The following is a 22,989-nucleotide window of genomic DNA, read 5'->3' as shown; positions in this document are numbered from 1 at the left end:
GTCGATCCTGTTGGGTTGCAGCACTAAACCAGACAGTTATAGAGGTGCAGATGACAGACTCAATGATTCCTCTGTAGAACTGTATCAGCAGCTCCTTGGGCAGTTTGAGCTTCCTGAGCTGGCGCAGAAAGAACATTCTTTGTTGTGCTTTTTTGATGATGTTTTTGATGTTAGGTGACCATTTTAGGTCTTGAGATATGATGGAACCTAGAAATTTGAAGGTCTCTACTGTTGATACTGTGTTGTCTAGTATTGCGAGAGGTGGAAGGGTTTCTCTTAAAGTCTACCACCATTTCTACGGTTTTGAGTGTGTTTAGTTCTAGATTGTTCTGGTCACACCACAAGGATAGTTGTTCAACTTCCCGTCTGTATGCGGGATACTTACTATAATAAGTAAAACCTCCCTTGACAATATCAGAGATCTGCCATGTTTGCAATTAAGAAGGCGGTAGGTACTAATCCCATGACATATTTTTATATTTTATATATAAAAAAAACCTTTGACTCTGTCTCAACAACGAATTGTCAATAGAGCAGATGCTTCAAGAGATGTGGAATATGAACAGATGTGGAATATGAACAATGATATGACTTGCCAGATGCTGTAACAGCTGCAACCTGCAGACCAAGCATAAGGATAGCTCCAATAAAATGCATAGAGTAAACTGTTTCTCAACATTGTGTGGACTTCAATTCCCAGAATTCTCCAGTCAGCCAGAGAAACATATGTTAATGCACACGTCTTAAGCATTATTAAGTACATTAATGACTTTGGTTAGTATGCTAACTGTACTCACTCCTGGATAGAGCTAGTTTACTATTGTCCATAAAAGCACTGATAATGTGTGTGTGTGTGTGTGTGAATGTGAATATGAATGTGAATATCAATATCAATATTAATATCGTAAATTACTCAAGACCCATCTATACCGCCAGGCATGGGGGAGTTGAGACACCTTTCCCCCAGGCTTTTTTAATATTTATGTTTGGGTATGTATATGTTGTTTGCTTTTTTAAATATGATAGGGTTTTATGTGCTTTTTAATATTAGATTTGTTTTCGCTGGAATATTGTTTTTTTTATTGTTGTGAGCCGCCCCGAGTCTTCGGAGAGGGGCGGCATACAAATCTAATAAATTGAATTGAATTGAATTGAATATCAATATCAATATTTATTATTAATAGATAGGACTCTGTTTGCACCTAAGAAATTTGCCATGGTATGTGTCGGTGAATCCAAACAGTTTCTTTCCTCGGTGTTATGCCATCTGTATAGAGGATGAGAAAACTGCTTTTATCGGTGAGTTGTTTTAAATTTCCTTCATTTTATCCCCAAAAACCTGCTAATGGAAGAGTTTTTATTGTCTGGCTGACAGTAAGCAACTAAAATCCATAAGAATTCTGTAACAATGCATGCATTCGTTGAACACTTATTCCAGTCCAATGGAAATTAGAGAAAATATCCTTATTGATATATCAGCACTGCAATCTTAGTTACATTTATTTGGAAATAATATCCATTGAGATGAATAGAACTAACACTTAAATGCACATTAAAATTGCAGCTTTCCTGACATTTATTGTCTTGAAGAAGTAATATTTTAGCTCATTTACAACCATGTAATAATTTTGGCTTTCTGCAGATGATTTAGGAATTGTCATGGACCGATTTTAGAAAACAGTTTATTTTTTTGCAGGATTATTACGTATTATTGTGTATCATATATTATTGTTGTGAGCCGCTCCGAGTCCTCGGAGAGGGGTGGCATACAAATCTAAATAATAATAATAATAATAATAATAATAATAATAATAATAATAATAATTATTATTATTATTATTATTATTATGCAATATCTTAACCTGTCCTAAAGGTTTTTACATTTTTGTGCACAGTTTTTGCACTTGACTATAAAAGTGTGGCAAACGCTTCCAATTACAGTATTGATACTCAAGTGTTACAATGAGCTCCTGTTTTCCATGGCTGCGTCCGTCTTTGTTTGTTCTTTTGCAAAAATTCTGAAAAATAGCAATTGCAATAACTTTTTTTGGCAGATTGGAATGAAAAATGTGTAATAGAGACAATGTAGAACTTGTCCATGTTGAAGATGGCTGTGCTTCTTTTCTCCATTGCTTGTGATCAGAACTGATATGATGAAATGGACAGTAGGATGTCAATGTCCAATTTTAGGTTTTTGAATGTATCACTGATATGGTATCATTTTTAATTTTTATTCAGGCTAGGATCAGGAACTGAGGGTCTGTGAAAATACCTGAATAGACTGAATAGGTCCTACTTATTATGTACTATACAGTGTTCCCTCAATTTTCGCGGGGGATGCGTTCCGAGACAGCCCGCAAAAGTCGAATTTCCGCGAAGTAGAGATGCGGAAGTAAATACACTATTTTTGGCTATGAACAGTATCCCAAGCCTTCCCTTAACACTTTAAACCCCTAAATTTACAATTTCCCATTCCCTTAGCAACCATTTAGATTATTACTCACCATGTTTATTTATTAAAGTTTATTTAAAAAAATGTTTTTTAAATGCAGATGAAAGTTTGGCAATGACATATGACGTCTTCGGGTGGGAAAAACCGTGGTATAGGGGGAAAAAACTGTGAAGTATTTTTTAATTAATATTTTTGAAAAACCGTGGTATAGACATTCCGTGAAGTTTGAACCCGCGAAAATTGAGGGAACACTGTATTCCTAACAAACAATTGCAAGTTAACCCCTTTCTCCTAAAAGATTATTCATTTTAATGATGATTCAGTATGAACTTTCATATTCTTAAACTTATTATTTTTTATATAGTAAAAGAAGTATGACAATATTAGGCCTACACTTTTGCAAAAACAAATTGTACTCTAGATTTTTTGCATTGGCACTGAATTGTTAGTTGTGTTACTCCAGATAACTCTCATTCTTGTTTTTGAAAACAAAAATAAAAACAAAGCTACAGTACTTTAACATCCACAGTGTACTAAGATCCTGCAAGACTAAATTATATCAGTTGGCAGAGTGGATTAGAGAAAAAAAGCATCTGGAAAGGGGACACAATCTGAAGTTAGTTGGGGGAAAGATCAAAAGCAACATGAGAAAATATTATTTTACTGAAAGAGTAGTAGATCCTTGAAACAAACTTCCAGCAGACGTGGTAGATAAATCCACAGTAACTGAATTTAAATGCCTGGGATAAACATATATCCATCCTAAGATAAAATACAGAAAATAGTATAAGGGCAGACTAGATGGACCATGAGGTCTTTTTCTGCCGTCAGACTTCTATGTTTCTATGAAATGTTTCCAAAACCTTTCACACTTGCAGCTATCACTTATTCTCTCGCTGCTGCTTCGCATCTTATTCTCTCCATAGTGGTAGTAACTGAGACCCTATTCCAGTGATGGCGAACCTTTGGCCTGGGTGCCACAGGTGACACGTGGAGCCATATCTGAGAGCACATGAAGTTATTATTATTTTTTATTATTATTATTTATTAGATTTGTATGCTGCCCCTCTCCGTAGATTCGGGGCGGCTCACAGCAATAACAAAGACAATGTAAAAACAAATCTAATAATTTAAAAAACACTAAAAAACCCATTATTAAAAGCAAACATACACACAAACATACCATGTATAAACCATATAGGCCCGGGGGAGATGTCTCAGTTCCCCCATTCCTGACGGCAGAGGCGGGTCTTAAGAAGTTTACGAAAGGCAAGGAGGGTGGGGCCAGTTCTAATCTCCGGGAGGAGCTGGTTCCAGAGGGTCGGGGCTGCCCACAGAGAAGGTTCTTCCCCTGGGTCCCACCAAACAACATTGTTTAGTCGACGGGACCCGGAGAAGGCCAACTCTGTGGGACCTAACCACAGATTCGTGCAGCAGAAGGCGGTCCCAGAGATATTCTGGTCTGATGCCATGAAGGGCTTTGTAGGTCATAACCAACACTTTGAGTTGCTCTATGCCAGCTCCAGTGCCCATGTGCGTGCTAGTCAGCTAATTTTCACCCTTGTTTTCAGCTGTTTTCGCTCTCCCCAGGATTCAGCAAAGTCTCCTGAGCCTTGCGGATAGTGAAAAATAGCCCAACGGGCCTACCAGAAATCCAGAGGTTTCAATGAGGCCTGTGCAAATGCATGGGATGGCAGTGCAAGGGGTTGTGCGCATGCAGAGGGATAGTGCAGGGGTTGTGCGCATGTGCAGGGGGAGGAGGGTATTTTATTATGAGTGTGGGCACACATGTGCATGGTATCGCTCATGCAACCCCCTTTTGGTGCCTCAGCCAAAAAAGGTTTTCCATCACTGCTCTATGTTCATCCAGATCCATTCCACCTGGCATAATTATAACACACATGGTACATTTTTTTAAAAAATGAATTTTCAGTAATACAGTGATCCCTCGTTTTTCACGGGGGATGTGTTCCGAGACCATCCGTGAAAAATGAATTTCCGTGAAGTAGAGGAAATATAGGTTTTTTATGTATTTAATGAGTATTTGGACTTTTAAAACCCACACTTTGCATTAAACAGTCATTCTATAATTATTCTCAGCTGGAACTTCATGTGATATCCTACCAGTTTCTTTAATAGAGTACAGTAGTACTGTAGAAGAATTTTATGATTTTGTAATGGATTTAATTTTTTAAATGGATTTAATGGATTTAAGCCCCCTTTGAAAACCCATGAATCCGCAAAAGATGAACCGCAAAGTAGCGGTTCATCTCCAATATCATATCAAGTTTGGCATGCTGCCCTTATGGAAATGGGACCAAATATATGACTGCAGTTTAATAAAGGTTCTAGATGGATTTGGTACTGTTTTCACCATATGCTTATAGTTCTGCTTTCTGCTTTATCATTTAGACAATTTGCTGCTTAAAAGAAATGTCATGTATTTCAGATGACTTCAGAAAAACAGCAGCTTTCTGCATAATTAAATGGATTGTCAATTTGCATATTTCTGATGACTGGTCATCTAAAGAAAACAGTGAGGAAGATGCAATTCAGATTAAAGGTATTCTTTAGAATTGTATCTGTCTCTATAGTTGAATAAATGTCTATGTGTGGCAGAGGCAATTTGCCTTTTTTAAATGTTGATTTTAATGAAATCTACAAAACTTGTTTCCTCTGGCAAATTTTGGACTGCATTAATGCCCAGTCGGCAGCTTAAACCGCCGGCCAAAATTGCCCCCGGAAGCTGGGGGACGCTGCTTTGAGCTCCATGGAGCTCCAAACTTCCGGTTTCTGGAGAAACCGGAAGTTTGGCTTTTGGCAGCATGCCAAGGTGGCGCGCTGCATGCAGGGCCTGGGGGGAGGTCCTGGATCACCCTATTTAAGGGTGGTCTGAGCAGGACCTCCTCCTTGCCCTGCTTGGATCCCAAAGCGAACACCTGCCCACCCTCCGCTATCAACAGTGTGTCTTAATGAGGTCGCTTCGAGGCTGAATAGGAATTTTTTGTGACTTCCCCTTTAGAGGCAGCCATTTTTTCGCCTATTCCACACTGACGGTAAGGATGGAATGGTTAGGGGGTGCGGCGCACATAGATATTAGTAATTAGGCTTCCCTCTGGACACTGGGGTTGGCAGGTTAGGGGCGGAAATGGGCAGTAGGAGCAACTGCACATACTCCGTTGGGCATCTTTTAAAAGGATGATGGACCGCCTCTCTCCATGAACTATAGGTTGTTACAACTTTGGGGATTGGAGAGAGGATGCCCATGGGACTCACCGGATCCAATTTCACTCGGGGATTGGAGGGTGAGCTCCTCCCACATGCTGAAGGGCGTGGCTCAGATCCAGGTGAAGGTGACTACCTTCACCTGGGTTCAGCAAGAAGTTATGCCCAATGTTGCCCAGGAAGGTTCTGGCAGGAATTTCCGCCCCATTAGTTTTTTGGCCTCTGCAGGTCCTTTGTTTATAGTTGAATTTGAATATTTAAATTTACGTATTTAAAGTTACGTTATTTAAATTTATGCTAATTTAATAAATTGACCCTATATTTAACCCATACACTGTTTCAGCGTCTTTACTCTGCTTCCGGGGCAAACGTTATATATCCCAATAACAGCCTTGAGGAGAGAGAGATTCAATGACACACTGAATGCCATCACTGATAAACGTTTTACCTCGATTTCCTAGATTATGAGATCAAGAAAGTTAAGGAGCTTCCTGGAGAACTGGTAGAAATGGCATGCAAAGTATGTGAAACCTACATTGACCAATTTGAACATGAAGACATTGATGCAGAGGCAGATAATGTTCCGGTACTTTCAGAAAAAGAATGGAGTCAGTTAATTGACCATTACTATTCTCTCATTCAGTAAGTATTGACTTCTACGTCTGTTAATTGTCAGCTTCATGTTTATCTTGGTGCTTAATTTTATAGGCCTTTTTTTGGTAGAAACTATCACTTGATACATGCATAACATATAGTATTGTTCTGTCGGGCTGTCTGGTAAACTCCTCCCGAAAATTCACAGGTACAAATTTCAGACACACACACGTTTGAAAATTCAAAACAATGTTGTTTATAATGAAAATTCACTTAAACTAAGCCCTCTTTTGGTATAGCAAAGAGCACTCGTCTCCAAACAAACTGGTAATTTGTACAAGTCCCTTATCAGTTCTGTGATACTCAGCTTGCAGCTGTGAGGCAATTCATAGTCCTTCTTCTTTCACAAAGTGAAACACACTTTGCTCTGGTTTAGTTTCAAAGCAGGGAAAAATCAGCACACAAGAGGTCAAAGTCAGTAAAGCAGTCATGAAACACAACGATCAGATAATCCTCCACAATGGCCAAACCCACAGGCTGCTATTTATAGCAGCCTCACTAATTACCACAGCCCCACCCAACCACAGGTGGCCTCATTTTCTTTGATAATAATCTCTCAGTTGTTGTTGCCTATGCATCGCTCTCCGCATGCGTGGCTGTATCATTAACTCTTGTTCCGAATCCAAGGAGGAGCTAGATAATTGATCTCCTTCTGAGCTGTCTGCCCCACTCTCCTCCTCCCTGTCACTCATGTCTTCTTGGTCAGAGGAGCCTTCATCAGCAGATTCCACCGGGAGCAAAACAGGCCTGCAGCATATGGATGTCTTCCCCACATCCACAGTCCTTGGGGCAGGGCCAGAGCTAACCACAACATAGTATAGGATTTTCATCATATGGTTTTTGTTGGATTAATTGGTTATATTTATCTATAGGTAAACCTGTGGCTCAAAGGCAAAAACATATACTCCTTTGTAAAAAATAAAACTGCAGATACCTATTGACAAAGATTTTGCTGAGCATGTGAGAAATGCTTCACTATGAGCATGCACGTCATTTGCAAAATTTAACTGTCACCCTACATACACTAGTGAAGCAAAAACATGAAGTCAGCAACGAAAATTACTTGCTGCTCTTCTTAGTTATTTTCCCCGTCCTTCTGTTAGCACAAGCCAGTGGTGGAAGCTGGTAGAGAGGAGGGGGAGAAAAAATCAGCAAGGAGCTTATTTGCATTGTTTTAGTTGCCTACCATCAATACAATTTTCATTTAGCATTAGATATTATCATGCTGCGTAGCATATCAGGCAGCTCATCAAGAACAGGAAACAGACAGAGCAGGGGTGGCGCAGCAGGTAGAGTGCTGTACTGCAGGCAGGGCCGCCATCAGGAATTTTGGGCCCCCTGCAGCCTAAGTGTTTGGGCTCCCCCCGCCATTTTAAAACTACTTTATTTTGCGACATACCAATTATGTATTAAACCGCCCTCACCCTATTTTTCAATTTGGCCAGGCCCCTGACGCCAGTAGCAGTAATACTGGCCTATCGGCGGCCCTGACTATAGGCCACTGAAGCTGACTGTAGATCTGTAGGTCAGCAGTTCAAATCTCATAACCGGCTCAAGGTTGACTCAGCCTTCCATCCTTCCGAGGTGGGTAAAATGAGGACCCAGATTGTGGGGGCAATATGCTGGCTCTGTGAAAAAGTGCTATTGCTAATATGTTATAGGTCCCCCTGAGTCTAAGGAGAAGGGCAGCATAAAAATCAATCAATCAATCAATCAATCAATCAATCAATCAATCAAACAAACAAACAAACAAACAAACAAACAAACAAACATAAAAATACATACATACATACATACATACATACATACGTACGTACTTCTTAACATACATACATACATACATACATACATACATACATACATACATACATACATGCATGCATGCTTTTGGGAGGACAGAAACAAATAATGTCAGCTTTTATTCACCTGCCTCCAATTGCAAATTCAGCCTCCAAGTGGGTTTTCATGTTGTGTCACCTTGAGTGCTCTTTGGGCTGGAGTATTTTACTTCCTTACAGACTAAGTATTACCTTGTGCAATATGTAAGAGCTTGGTAGTCAACACCCAGCAGAAACTTTATCTCCATCTAGTAAGCTTTCCTTAACCAGCTGAGGCTTTTCAAAAGAAGAGAAACTTATAAGTACTAAGCATCAGTGGATGCATAGTAAAAAATATGACTTTAGTAATTGGATTGTTGAAGCATGGAACTCATTACCGGACTCCATAGTATCATCTCCTAACCCCCAACATTTTACCCTTAGACTATCCACGGTTGACCTCTCCAGATTCCTAAGAGGTCAGTAAGGGGCGTATATAAGTGCACTAGAGTGCTTTCCGTCCCCTGTCCTATAGTCTCTCCTATATCTCGTATTTCTTCTCTACTATATACTCTTTAACCTTCATTGTGTATTATTGTGTATTGGACAAAATAAATAAATAAAATAAATAAAAATCATATTTCCAGTCAGTTCAGGAAAAAATGGTTTTCAGTCCAAGAGGATTGGAAAAGTCTTGGTCTCTCTGAACTTGATTGTTTGTTTGCAAACATTTCATTTCTTGACTAGGTAACATTTTATTTTATTTATTTAATTGGATTTGTATGCCGCCCCTCTCCTAGGACTCGGGGCGGCTCACACCATGTACAAAAACAGAACAATAATATGAATCCAATTAATACTACATTAAAAAAAACAACCATTAAATTAAATTAAAAAGAAAACCCATCAAGCCAACCATTCAACAATCATACTTAAAACATTCATTGGTCAGGGGGAAGATTTAAAAGTCCCAAGCCTGATGGCAAAGATGAGTTTTTAAGCTCTTTCGGAAGGCGAGGAGGGTGGGGCCAGTGTGAATCTCTGGAGGGAGCTGATTCCAGAGGGTCGGGGCTCCCACAGAGAAGGCTCTTCCCCTAGGTCCCGCCAGCCAACATTGTTTGGTCAACAAGACCCTAAGGAGACCAACTCTGTGGGACTCCACTGGTTGCTGGGATTTGTGCGGCAGAAGGCGGTCTCAGATAATATGGTCCTATGCCATGTAGGGCTTTATAGGTCATAACCAACACTTTGAATTGTGCCCGAAAATGGATCGGTAGCCAATGCAGTCCATGGAGTGATGGTGAGATATGGGCATTTCTTGGAAGGCCCAAGACTGCTCACGCAGCTGCATTTTGGACAAGTTGAAGTTTCTGAACACTCTTCAAAGGTAGCCCCATGTAGAGAGCATTGCAGTAGTCGAACTTCGAGGTGATAAGGGTATGAGTGACTGTGAGCAAAGACTCCCTGTTCAGTTGGGTAATGAAATGTCTACAAGAAAGCAACAACATTTGAAAAGTACCAAGGACTAAAAAGGTTTTTAAACAGGTGAAATGGTCTGTTCTATGTGTACCAGTAGTGATGGCTGCCGGTGATTCAGAGAACAAGTAGTAGCGGTAGCACGAGGCTCCACCAACCCCCTGGGTGTTCTGGTTTCTGGTAGAAATTTAGCAATTACAAATAACTCTTGTTAAATGCATTATTTCATGAATAAAGAAACTCCATTTATTTCTCTGCTCTTCTGGAATTCAAACACATTTCATACAGGCACTCGGTCCGTTATCTCTCTTAGCTGCATTTCTCACATTCCTTCTCCTTCTCCACTTAACAAGATTTATTTTCCTAACAGCATGATTTCTAAAATAGCAGACCTGACTGTTAATCAATACAGAATACTTTTGCTTACTTGGAAGCAGCACAAAAAACCCTCCATTTTTCTCTTCGCAATGTTGAAACTCCACCCTTCTTCCCCACTGATCCCCTGACGTGCCAAATACATCACTACAGTATTTAATCCATTCCTCTCCTTAATATCTTCTTCCAGACACCTGTTCTATACGTTTTTGGGCCCTTCTGAATTTAGTGTTAACCCAGCGAGCGTCTGATTCTCCCTCGCTAGATCCTGAACTCATAGCCCCATCCTGTGGCTGGCCTCCCATCTGTTCTACTACCTGTAACCCTGGGCCCCCCACTAATTCATAAACACTATCTGAATCCGAGTCCTCAATATCTTCATCATCCTCCAACTGACCAGGAGTATGTACAACACTGGGATGTCACCATTTTCTTGTTTTTAACTCTCTGCACATGCACAAAGCCTTCTGCGCATGCACAGAGGGTGCAGAAGCGTGTGCAACAGTGGTGCATGCCAGCAATGGGTTGCACTTACCTGAAAACCAGTGTGCTGCATGCACATACTCTTCATTTGGGTGTATCTGTTTGCGCGTCCCTCACATGATTTTGCTTCTGTGCAAAATCATATTAAAATCTCATGAGGGGATGCTTTCTTGTGTGCGACTTCGGCAATTTTGTGTCCCCCTCATGAGATTTTACTTCTGTGTATGCGCAGAAAGCAATTAAAAAAAAAAATCAAGAAAAAAGATGGCACCGCCCGACAGACTGGCACAGGAGCGGTTGCATGCAAATCACGCAATTTGGTGGCCTCTACAGATGTGGAGTCACCTACCACACTGGGAGGAACCCACCACTGGTGCATGCGCTTCCAAACCAGTAGGGAAGGTAAGTAGATTTCACACCATGAATTTTATCTCTGTGTGCATAATTGTATATCAGTGTATACAGTATTGTAAATAAAGAATATTGGGGGAAAAATAGAACTGACCTTAGAGAAGATATGAAGGACTGTTAAAGAGGGACTTCATTAACTTGTCAAGTTTCCAGTACAATAAATTTGTGAAATATAAAACCTACTGTCTTTCCATGATAGATTTTCATGAGAAGCTTTCAAAATTGCCCACTGCCCCCCAGAAACATGGGGGATTTTGATGTGTATCTGAGCTACATTGAATCTACAGTACTTGCTTTCTCAAAGGGATCCCTGAACTGAAATTACATCCTAATTTCCTAACTCATTTGTTAAAATGTCATTCAGTACTCTAAATAATTTATATCTGTAATAATTTTGAATACAAGTTTATTACAAGGTTGGTTTAATTTTCTTGTTTTTTTTCCAGTGAAGGGGCAATTATTTGTAATGCGGACAGTTATTTTATTCAGTGTCAAAATATTTTGCACAAAATTAGGCTATTTAACCCACAGCAAGAGATTGATGGTCTTCGTAACATCTGGATCATTAAACCAGGAGCAAAATCCCGTGGCAGAGGTAGGATTGTGTTGTTGGGTTTTTTGGACAAATACAGAAAGTTTATGTTAGTATGTCTCAGTACGAAACCTTCAACATACATTAAGCAGAGTTGTGGTGTAGGTAATGTGAGTTAGCCAGACAATTACTCAGACTTAGTATCAATGTATATATAACAATATTATTATTTACAAATAAAGTGATACCTTGTCTTATGAACTTAATTGGTTCCGGAACGAGGTTCATAAGGTGAAAAGTTCGCAAGTAGTGTTGGGCGAACCGAACTCACACAATTCGGGTCCGTGCGGACTTTGCAGTGTTCAGCATGCTGAACACAAACCTGAATTTTTTAAAACTTCGGGCAAAGTTCGGGTTCGGCGTTCACTCAAACACTGCAAAACGCCACCGCTCGGGAGGAGAGTTAAAAAAGGAGGTTCCACCAAAATTTGAACCCAGATCGCTGGATTCAAAATCCAGAGTGCTAACCATTACACTATAGAACAAGCGATGCTTCTGCCCTCTCTTCCAAGCAAACAAAGGGAGGTCCTTTCAGCAAAAGGAGCTGGGAAATCCCACAATGGGATTCCGGGGGCAGAGCTTCGACATCATGGAGTGTTCGGGTTTGGGTTTGGATTCAGGTTTGGCAAACTCACCCGAAATTCACGGCAAGTTCGGCTGAACTCACTGAACCCAAATTTCATTGGGTTCACCCAACACTATTCATAAGATGAAACAATGTTTCCTATAGAACATAAGAACATAAGAAGAGCCATGCTGAATCAGGCCAAAGCACATTGAGTCCAGCATTCTGTGTCACATAGTGACCCACCAATTGTCCCCACCAATTGTCCATGGGGATCTTGAGCAGAAGAAGGCAAGACCCTCCCTTTCCCCTGACCCCCAACAAATGGTACCCAAGGGAATCCTGCCTGCCTCAACCAACATAGAGGCGCCACATGGACATCCATTTCAATAACCACCAATACACTCAGAAGATGAGGTCTAGGAATCAATGGAAAAGCGATTAATGCATGCAAGCCCAAAACTCATCCCTTTTGCTAGCCGAAGCACCCATTTTTGTGCTACTGGGATTCCCCTGAGGCTTCCCTCCATGGGAAACCCCCACCTCCAGACTTCTGTGTTTTTGTGATGCTGTGCTTTTGCTGAAGCTCCCCTCGCTGGGAAACCCCACCTCCGGACTTCCATTGCCAGCGAAGCACCTGTTTTTGTGCTGCTGGTATTCCCTACTAGTATTCCCCTGCAGCATCGCAAAAACATGGAAGTCTGGAGGTGGGGTTTCCCAGTGAGGGGAGCCTTTGGCTGACAACGGAAGTCCGGAGGCAGGGCATCCCAGCGGTGGAGGCTTGGGTTCGTAAGGTGAAAATAGTTCAGAAGAAGAGGCAAAAAAATCTTAAACCCTGGGTTCATATCTCAAAAAGTTTGTATGATGAGAGGTTCGTAAGATGAGGTATCACTGCATACAGAATCAACAATAATACTCTAATAGTTTACAAACCATGCACACAGCAAGAATGCAGCTCACAGGCAAAATATATCTCTAACAACGTAACTCCCCCCAAAGGGAACAGTGTTGGCACCCTCTTATGGTCAAATAGTAATATTTCCTTAAAGGTACAGTCTTTATATTTTACAGACTAACATTGTCAGTTAATGTATGGCAACACCCAAATAGGTTACGTACAATGTACTAACAGTTTGTAAATGTGTGGAAATTTTTGTCTGAATCTTATATTTGTTCAACAGAGAAGCTATTAGAGAAGGCCAATTATCTCTTATTGTGGTTTTTTCTTAGATTAGAAAAGATGATTAATCTGTATCTACTTTTTAAAAAAATTGTTCAGAGAGACGATATAGTTTTATAGAGGTCTGTAAACATTTCCCTCTCTTTAAAATAATTCTTTTTTCTTGTCAAAAAGTAATTCATTTTCTAGAAAAAGATTGCATTGCTTTTAAGTTTATCCTTTTTCTCAATTACTATTAAATCTAAGCAACAGATCACACGTTCCACTATAAAAATAATCCTAATCTTTTGTGAAACTATGTATTGAAAGTATACCTTAAAATCAAGCAGTTGTGAAACCAATGAGAAATTACAAAATAAATTAATGTAATATTGATAATTCTACCTAATTTGATAATGAAATCTTCAAAGAAGAAACCGAGATCAGCCAATATAAAAATCCCAACAAAAAAAGGTTACAGTGATCCCTCGATTTGCGCGTTCTCAATTAGCGCGAAACGCTGCAACGCGGTTTTTCAAAAAATATTAATTAAAAAAATAAAATATTAAAAAATAAAAAATAAGTCCACGCTAGTTCTCTCTCTCTTTCTCTCCCTGTTGCCGGCGTGGTATATGAGAGAGAAAGAGAGAGGCAGAGGTCGGGCGCATTACCGGGAGGTGGAGGCGGCGTGGGGACGCTGGGTGCCGGGGACTCCGAGGAGGGGGTGGACGTCTGTTCCCTGAATGGAGACCGCCGGCCGCTCAATCGGGCCGGCAGGGAACAGAATGGAGCCTTCCGCGGCGGGGCTGGTAAGGGGGGGAGCCGAGGGGGGAGCCGAGCCCAGCCCCGTGGCATTCGCTTTCCTCCCGCCCGCAGCCGACTGATCGTGGGCTCCTTCGCAACCTCGGAGAGCTTCCTGGTTTTCGTGAGCTTTCATGCCCTGGAAGCTCTCCGAGGTTGCGAAGGAGCCCACGATCAGTCTCGGCTGCAGGTGGGAGGAAGGCGAATCCCCCGTGGGCTCCGTTACATCTTCCGCTGCCAGCCAGGCCATGCTGGCGGCAGCGGAACAATCGCTGGCTGTCAACTTTTCTTTTTAAAACTGGGCAGGAGCTGACTTGCCTCCCCAGTGCTAAAAAGAAAAGTTGACAGCCAGCGCTGCGACTGACGGAATGCTGAGCCTCCCGTTTTCTCTCCCCCCCCCCTCGCCCCTTCGCCTCCCTGTGTTCCTAGGAGAAGTGCTGGGGATTGAGGCAAGACAGACCTTCTGCTCCTCACCAGCACTTCTCCTAGGAACACAGGGGGGCGAAGGGGCGAGGGGGGGGGAGAGAAAACGGGAGGCTCAGCATTCCGTCAGTCGCATTCCGTCAGACTCTCCCCCACCTCGCCCCTTCCGGTTTCGGCGTTCGGAGTCCGGCGCTGGGGCCATGCGGGGCCGCTCATCCAGGGGGGCGTGGACTGGCAAGCGGCAAGCGATCTGGCGGGAAGACCAAGGGAAGGTTCCTTCAGCCGCCCAACACCTGATCCGCTCCGCAGCGCGGCAGCAGCGAGGAGCCGAAGATGGGGTTTCCCCTTTGCCTTTACCCCATCTTCGGCTCCTCGCTGCTTCCGCGCTGCGGAGCAGATCAGCTGTTGGGCGGCTGAAGGAATCTTCCCTTGGTCTTCCCCGCCGCCCACACGCAAACTCCACCATCTGCGCATGTGCGGCCATGAAAAAAATGGCGCACATGCGCAGATGGTGGTTTTTACTTCCGCATCCACTATAACGCGGAAATCGGTTAGCGTGGGAGGTCTTGGAACGTAACCCCCGCGCTAACCGAGAGATCACTGTAATGCTATTGGGTCAAAATTTAGACTTAGTAAAACACCTTCTTACAAGATTTTTCCATTTCAGCTTTGGCAAAGAGCAACACAATTATAGTATTACCGTATTTTTCAGAGTACAAGACACACCTTTTCCCCTTCTAAAACAGGGTGGAAATATCAGTGCATCTTTTACACTGAATATAGCCATTTTTGCTATCCCAAAGTCCCGCTCCTGTGTCCCATTTTTGTGAAAAATGCCCCCATTTTTGTGAAAGATGTGCAAAATATGGCCCATTTTTCACAACGATGAGTGCATTTTTGCCATCTCCCAACACCTTGCAGGCTTCCCAGACCCTTTGCCCACCCCATTTTTGTAAAAGAACAGCCCACTATTTGCAAAAATGGGGCTGGCTTTGCCTTCTAATTACCCCATCTAGCATGACTGGAGAATGGAATTCTGGGAGTTGAAATCCACTGGTCCTAAAGCTTTCATGTTTGAAGACCCCTGGTGTTCTGCCCGGCTCTCTGGTAGGAGCCTCCCCAAAATTCAAGGGTACAAATTTCAGACACACACATGTTTGAAAATTCAAAACAATGTTCTTTATCACAAAATTCTAAATAAACTAAGCACTCTTTTTGTATTGCAAAGAGCACTCGTCTCAAAACAACTGGATAGTCTGTAAAATTTCCCTTAAGCAGTCATTAAGTACTTAGCTAGCAGCTGTGAAGAAACTTCACACCCCTTCTTCTTCCAACGAAATGAGACACACACACACTTTGCTCTGCTTTGGTTTCAAAGGCCTGAAAAATCAACAAACAAAGTCCAGAAAACAGCAACACACGATTCCTGACGAACTGCGATCAGATACTCTTTCACAATGGCCAAACCCACACACTGCTATTTAGAGCAGGAGCCCTAATTACAGTAGCCCCACCCAACCACAGGTGGCCTCATTTTCTCTTGTAATAATCCTTTAGTTGTTGTCTCCTATGCATCACTCTATGCATGCGTGGATGTGTCATTAATTCTTGTTCAAAATCCAAAGATGATACAGATGATTGATCTCCTCCTGGGCTGTCTGCCAAACTCCCCTCTTCCCTGTCACTCATGCTGCCTTGGTCAGAGGAGGCTTCATCGGCAGATTCCATCAGGAGCAAAACAGGCCTGCGGCATGTGGATGTCTCCCCCACATCCACCTGCACATTCCTTGGGGCAGGAGCTGGGCCAGAGCTAACCACAACACCTGGGTTAGGGGTGCATTGGTCTTCAGAGTTTGCAAGTTTAAGACCTGTGGACTTCAATCCCCATTCCTGAGCTATCATGACTGGAGGAGGAATTCTGGGATTTGAAGTCGACAAGTCTTAAAACTGTCAAGTTTGAAATTTGCAAAAAGTGTACATGGTTGTAAAAAGTATACATGTTTGTAAAAAGTCTGCTACACTGGTATTTTATTAAATATATTATTACACCATTTGATTCAGAATACTTTTTTCCTTGTTTTCCACCTCTAAAATCTAGGTGCGTCTTATACTCCGGTGCATCTTATACTGTACTCTGAAAAATATGGTAGTTAAATTTTTGATTGAAAGCATTAAATAGCAGTGATCAGGCAGCATTGTTTATGAATAACATGCAACTTTCTTATCAATTACAGTGTATCTTGAGGCCCAAAGGATAATTCTTCTGTCTTTTTCTCCAGAAATAGTATGCAAAAATCGACTGGATGAAATATTGAAAGTAGTTGAGCCAACGGATCAGTTTCCAATTAAAGATCATAAGTGGGTTGTCCAAAAATATATAGAGAAACCACTCCTCATTTATGATACAAAATTTGATATTAGGCAGTGGTTTCTTGTAACGGACTGGAACCCATTGACCATATGGTTCTACAAAGAAAGCTATCTGAGATTTTCAACTCAGCGGTTTTCCTTAGAAAATCTTCACAGGTAACCAAGATTATGCTTCTAATTTTGATGGCATGATATATGATTATGTATAATATCCTATGGAGGGATTTATTTCAGGTAAACATTTATTTATTTAAAACATATGGCTGCCCATTAAAAATAAAAACCTGGTGCCAGATCAGACTAATCGTATGATTATCTAGCTTTTTCTCAGCTTTTGGGAGCAAAGTCAGGTCTTCAAAGCTCTAAGAAGACTAAAGGGGTGGAGGTAGGGGTGAAATTTACAACTTCAAGAGTTGTAAACCTAATCCTACGTAACTTCTGCTCTGGCAATCTCACACTACTTACCAGAGCTTACAAAACTTTTGCCAGACCCATCCTCAAATACAGCTCATCTGTTTGGAACCCATATTGCATCTCAGACATTAACACCCTTGAAAATGTCCAAAGATACTTCACCAGAAGAGCCCTTCACTCCTCCACTCGAAATAGAATACCCTATGAGACTAGACTTTCAATCCTGGGCCTAGAAAGTTTAGAACTAAGATGCCTTAAACAAGATCTAAGTATTGCCCACAAGATCATATGCTGCAACGTCCTGCCCGTCGGCGACTACTTCAGTTTCAACCACAACAACACAAGAGCACACAACAGATTTAAACTTAATATTAACCGCTCCAAACTTTACTGTAAAAAATATGACTTCAGTAACCGAGTTGTCGAAGCGTGGAACTCATTACCGGACTCCATAGTGTCATCCCCAAACCCCCAACACTTTACCCTTAGATTATCTACGGTTGACCTATCCAGATTCCTAAGATGTCAGTAAGGGGCGAGTACAAGTGCACTAGAGTGCCTTCTGTCCCCTGTCCTATTGCTCTCCTATATCTCCTATACCTTTCTTCTATTCCTATATCTCTTCTTCTATTCTTTCATTGATATGTTCTATTACTATACCTTCTTTTCTATTATTTCTTAGATATATTTTACTATGAGTATCTCCTCTATAACCTTCATCATGTATTTTACTATGTGTATATAGATATATACCCACTAAAACCCTCATTGTGTATTGGACGAAATAAATAAATAAAATAAATAAATGTTACCGGTTTGGCCCTGTTCAAACATACCGATAGTAGAAGCTGCTGGCGGTTTGGAGAATCAGTAGCTGTGGCAGTGTGAGGTTCCACCCACTTATTCACCTGGACATAGCCATTTTCTTTTTCTTAACTGTCTACCCATGTGCAAAGCCTTCTGCGCATGCATAGAGGGTGAAATAGCACAGGTGATGCTTCCAAAACAGTAGGAAAGGTAAGTAGATTTTACTGCTGGGAAGAGGTCTGCTAAACTTTGGGGCAGAGTGTTTCATATGAGGGAGCCATGGAGAAATCATGCTCCCTAGTTCTTATCAGATGTCTATATTTTGGGGAGGGAACCAGCATGTCCCACCATCCTATCTGATCTATTAAAATGGTAGATTTTCTTAGGGAACAGTCCTGCAAATAGAGCACGACCTAATCGTGATTGTTCTGTCTGGGTCACTCCAGAAGCCAATACCAACCCAAAAAGAGAAGCCAGACACACTGGTAAAAGGCAAAGGCAGTTTTATAAAAGTCAAAATATAAGTTCAGATATATCCACGAAGGCAAAAGTCCATGCAGCAATAGAGAATTCTTGCTGCCAAGCCGAGGCTGTAGATAGCAGACCTACACCTCCCATGGGTCTTCCAAAGCTGCTGGGCCACAAGCCAGGAACAGAGACACTGGGAAACAAGACAGGATAACACAACTCCAAACTGATAACACTCCACATGGCTTCAAGGGCTTGCCTGCCTTTTAAACCCTGCTAAGGAGGACCACACCCAAACCCAGCTGTTCCTAATTCAGTGCTGATAATACTTCTTTAATTGCTCCTTTCTTTGATCTGACCGTCTCTGTCGCATGTCAATGACAGCTTGAGCATCACCTAATGACTCCAAACTACTGGCTGGGGAGAGCCCCCCCCCCCGTGGCTCTCATGCTGTTCTCCTTCATCCCATTCCTAATTTTCCTCTCCCCCGTCCGACTGTTCAGCTTCCTCCTCTTCGCTGTCCTCCTCCTCCAGGCATGGAGCCAGCAGAGACACAGCCTGTCCCTGAGCAGCCTCAGGCTGAACCACAACACGTGATTTTGCTTTTTTTGGTACACTGGCTATTATGAAAACACCATTGCATCATTGAGCCCATTGTGGGGTGCTATAGAATGCTCTTACTGTAGCTTTTCTGATTTTAAAATAATTTAGAATAAGTCTGGCTGGATTTGGATGTTTAGTTACATATGGAAGCGTTTCTGTCCAAATAAGAATTTAAATTTAAATAAGTTAAATCAGTTTGCATGAAAAATGAGGATGTTACTTTGTTTTCTTAAAACTCAATGTAACTGAGACAAAGCAATATGTAACTTCATTTGAGCTCATGGAATCTGCTCTAGCCAAGGATGATCTGTTACCAAAAATGTGCTTGCCGATGACTAACCATTTGCATTTGCCCCCTAACTGGTTCCCCAACTCTCTCTTTCTCTCTCTCTCTCTCTTTTCTTTCATTCTTCCCTCCCTTCTTTCTTTTTCTGTCTGTCTTCTTTCCTACCATCTTTCTTTCTGTCTGTCTTTCTTCCTTCCTAAGAGCCCCCACCCTGCTCCACTCCAGCCCACCCAACCTGTCACCCCAAAACTGCGTCCCACTGCGAGATGGGTGTCTTACTGGAGTTTAAAAGCTCCATGTGTCTTTCGGCTGCTTTCTTTAGAGAAAAACAGCTTGCAAAATACAGGAACTCTCTGCTAGAAGTTGTGAATTGCTTGCCCTCGCAAGAAGAGTTTCTGTATTCTGTATTCTATATAAGGAAAGAAAAAGGAAGGAAGGAAAGAAGAAAAGAAAGGAAGGAAGGAAGGAAAAAGACAGACAGCAAAAGAAAGGAAGGAGGGAATAAGGAAAGAAAATGGAAAGAAAGAAAGAAAAATGAAGATGTTAGGAAGGAAGACAGACAGAAAAAGAAAAGGAGGCAGGAAGGAAAGGAAAAGAAAGAAAGATGGTAGGAAGGAAGGAAGACAGAAAAAGAAAGAAGGGAAAGAAGAAGGAAAGAAATATACATTCTGCTGTTCCTCCTGATACAGCTAAAAACCAGTAACTTATTATCAGCAATCTTCGGATTATCTATCTATCTATCTATCTATCTATCTATCTATCTATCTATCTATCTATCTATCTATCTATCTATCCTTTTATGCCTCCCAATCCCAAAGGACTCAGGACGGCTTACAACAATATAAAATATACAAATACAATAAAAAAGAAGTCAAATATGAAGATCTAAAACTATAAACCCCAGTTTAAAAACCCCTAACTCAGTCAATCCAGGCAACACACATACACACCATTCCATCAATCAATAATAAAACAATGTTTGGCTGTTACATCCATGCAGAGGAATGAAAATAAATTGTTTAGAAATTGATCAAAATTACTGAACTTTAGCATCATTTACCTCCATTGTGCGATTTACAGTAATGAAAGTTTGTGAACCCATGAGAAACAATTGTAATTCTGCCACACTGTGATCAAAGCATTAACAAATACAGTTGCTTAAACAAACGGTATCCCCAAGCAATTCATGACATAGTATCTTAGGTGTTGTGTCCAGCTGCCCTGGACCTGACACCGAGGAACAACACGATGGAGCTACAAGTGTCAAGTAAGACACCCGTCTTATGGGCCGCCCAGCCACCCCCCAGCCCCTGCTCCACCCCACTTGACCTTTCACCCCCAAACGGCATCCCACCGCGAGACACACATCTTACCTGATACTTGTAGCTCTGTCATGTGTCTCGGTATCGTGTCCAGGGAAGCCCATTCTAAAAGAAAATGTCTCATGAGTTCAGGAAGTTTGACTGAACTTGCGAGATGTTTTCTTTTATAATGGGCTACTCTGGACATAATGTCAAGGAACGCAACAGAGCTACAAATGTTAGGTAGGATGCCTGTCTTGTGGCCTGCTCAGCCCTCACCCAAACTCCACTCTGTTCTGCCCCACCCAACCGGTCACCCCTAAACTTTTAAAAGTCTGTGTAATTTGCAAGCTTTTCCCCCTCAAAGAGACCAGCCAGCAGACACAAGGAGCTGTTAAACGCCAGTAAGATGCCCAAATTGCAGCTTGCTCAGCCCCTATTGGGAAAAGACTGGAGGGAAAAGTATAGAGCAGGTGATTGGGTGGACATGGCCAGCGGCATGGGGCCAGGACCCGTAAAACCACCCGCCACCTCCTAGCCCCTCTTAGTGCCCCCCTGCTGCCCCCCTTGCCTCTTAGCACTCTACAAGGCATCCCACCACCCCCTACTGGGCGGTACTGCCCATTTTGGGAACCACTGAGCTAGATTGTTCAGGTGATGGAGTCTTATCAGGAGCAAAACCATTGCAATTCTTTAATTTTATATTAGATCACAGAAGAACTTAAACATGCCAAAGATCACTTTAATTTTTAAATGATCCTGAACTACAGGTAGTCCCTTCTGGTTAAGGTACTTATAACTTTTTTTTTAAAAAAAGAGGAAAACAATTAATTCAATGGACTACCCCTCCCTCCCTCGGTATTTATGTTCATATTTTATATTTGGTACAATCTCTGTGCAATACTAACTGGGCCATATACTTTCCACAGCTCTATTCATCTTTGCAATAATTTCATCCAGAAAAATTACAAAAATGCATCAGATCGTAGTTGTCAGTTGCCACATCACAACATGTGGTCCAGTAGCAAATTCCAAGAATATTTGCAGAAGAGAGGCCTTGGCCATGTTTGGTGCAATATCATCTATCCAACTATGAAAAAAATCTTAATATATATAATGAAGATGGCTCAGGAGCAAGTGGAAGCACGGAAAAGCAGCTTTGAATTGTATGGAGCAGATTTCATTCTTGGCAGTGATTTCAAACCTTGGTTGATTGAAATCAATAGTAGCCCAACTATGCATCCGTCTACTCCGATTACAATGGATCTTTGTGCTAAAGTGCAAGATGACACCATCAAGATTGTGCTCGATAAGAAGCTTGAGAAAAATTGTGAAACTGGAAATTTTGAACTTCTTTGGAGACAGGTAAGGAGTGTTGTCTGTCTGTCTGTCTGTCTGTCTGTCTGTCTGTCTATCTATCTATCTATCTATCTATCTATCTATCTATCTATCTATCTATCTATCTATCATCTATTCGACTTTTTATGCCCCCCTTCTTCTTAGACTCAGGGTGGCTTACAACATGTTAGCATTTTTTAACAGAGCCAGCTTATTGTCCCCACAATCCGGGTCCTCATTTTACCCACCTTGGAAGGATGGAAGGCTGCGTCAACCTTGAGCCGGTGTCGAGATTTGAACCACTGACCAACAAATCTACAGTCAGCTTTAGTGGCCTGCAGTACTGCACTCCACCTGCTGCGCCACCTCGGCTCAATATCAGTCTGTCTGTCTGTCTGTCTGTCTACCTACCTACCTACCTACCTATCTATTTTTAAATTTGTATGCCACCCAATTCCCTAAGGACTTTGGGTGGCTCATAACCATTTTGTTCCCTAGCTGAGTAGTACACAAAATAGTTTGATTATAACTATATCTAATGATGGTTAGAGAAATTAGAAGCATGGTTTCAGAATCTGAATAATAATAATAATAATAATAATAATAATAATAATAATAATAATAAAAAAGATGGAGAAATATCAAATTCTACTTCCAAGAGGATGTCCTGCCCTCTTGCAAATTTAAATTTTAGTAACTTTGAAAGCATTTTGACATAATGCCGGTTTATTTCTTTGGAAGTCTTTAATAGATTCTAATGATAATGGCTTGTCTTTTTAAAGACTTGCTAATATGCAATCAAACATTTTTTTGTTGCTATTCATAACATTTGTTGCATAGGATTGTGGGTTCCACTTACTTTTGCCTCTTGCTTGCCGAATTGTAGCAAAGCAATCAATGTGTGATATAACAAGAGGCTTTATTCATTAGTCAGCTTGTCACAAACCTTGATGCCAGCCTAGGGCTAAG

General features: G+C 41.5%; 1 protein-coding gene across 1 annotated transcript in view; it reads left to right on the top strand.

Annotated features, from left to right (window-relative positions):
* TTLL8 (tubulin tyrosine ligase like 8) overlaps nt 1-22,989 on the top strand; it is a 58,136-nt gene that overhangs the window by 28,838 nt on the left and 6,309 nt on the right. Inside the window, exons 7-12 of the mRNA XM_070754726.1 lie at nt 1,185-1,299; nt 4,902-5,015; nt 6,139-6,319; nt 11,340-11,488; nt 16,713-16,959; nt 21,612-22,047. Coding sequence (XP_070610827.1) covers nt 1,185-1,299; nt 4,902-5,015; nt 6,139-6,319; nt 11,340-11,488; nt 16,713-16,959; nt 21,612-22,047 — 1,242 coding nt within the window. The remainder of the gene's footprint in view (nt 1-1,184; nt 1,300-4,901; nt 5,016-6,138; nt 6,320-11,339; nt 11,489-16,712; nt 16,960-21,611; nt 22,048-22,989) is intronic.

The sequence above is a fragment of the Erythrolamprus reginae genome, chromosome 6 (genome assembly GCF_031021105.1).
Source record: "Erythrolamprus reginae isolate rEryReg1 chromosome 6, rEryReg1.hap1, whole genome shotgun sequence".
NCBI lineage: Eukaryota > Metazoa > Chordata > Lepidosauria > Squamata > Dipsadidae > Erythrolamprus > Erythrolamprus reginae.
The sequence above is the reverse complement of the archived record's forward strand: the minus strand, read 5'-3'. Positions and strand labels throughout refer to the sequence as shown.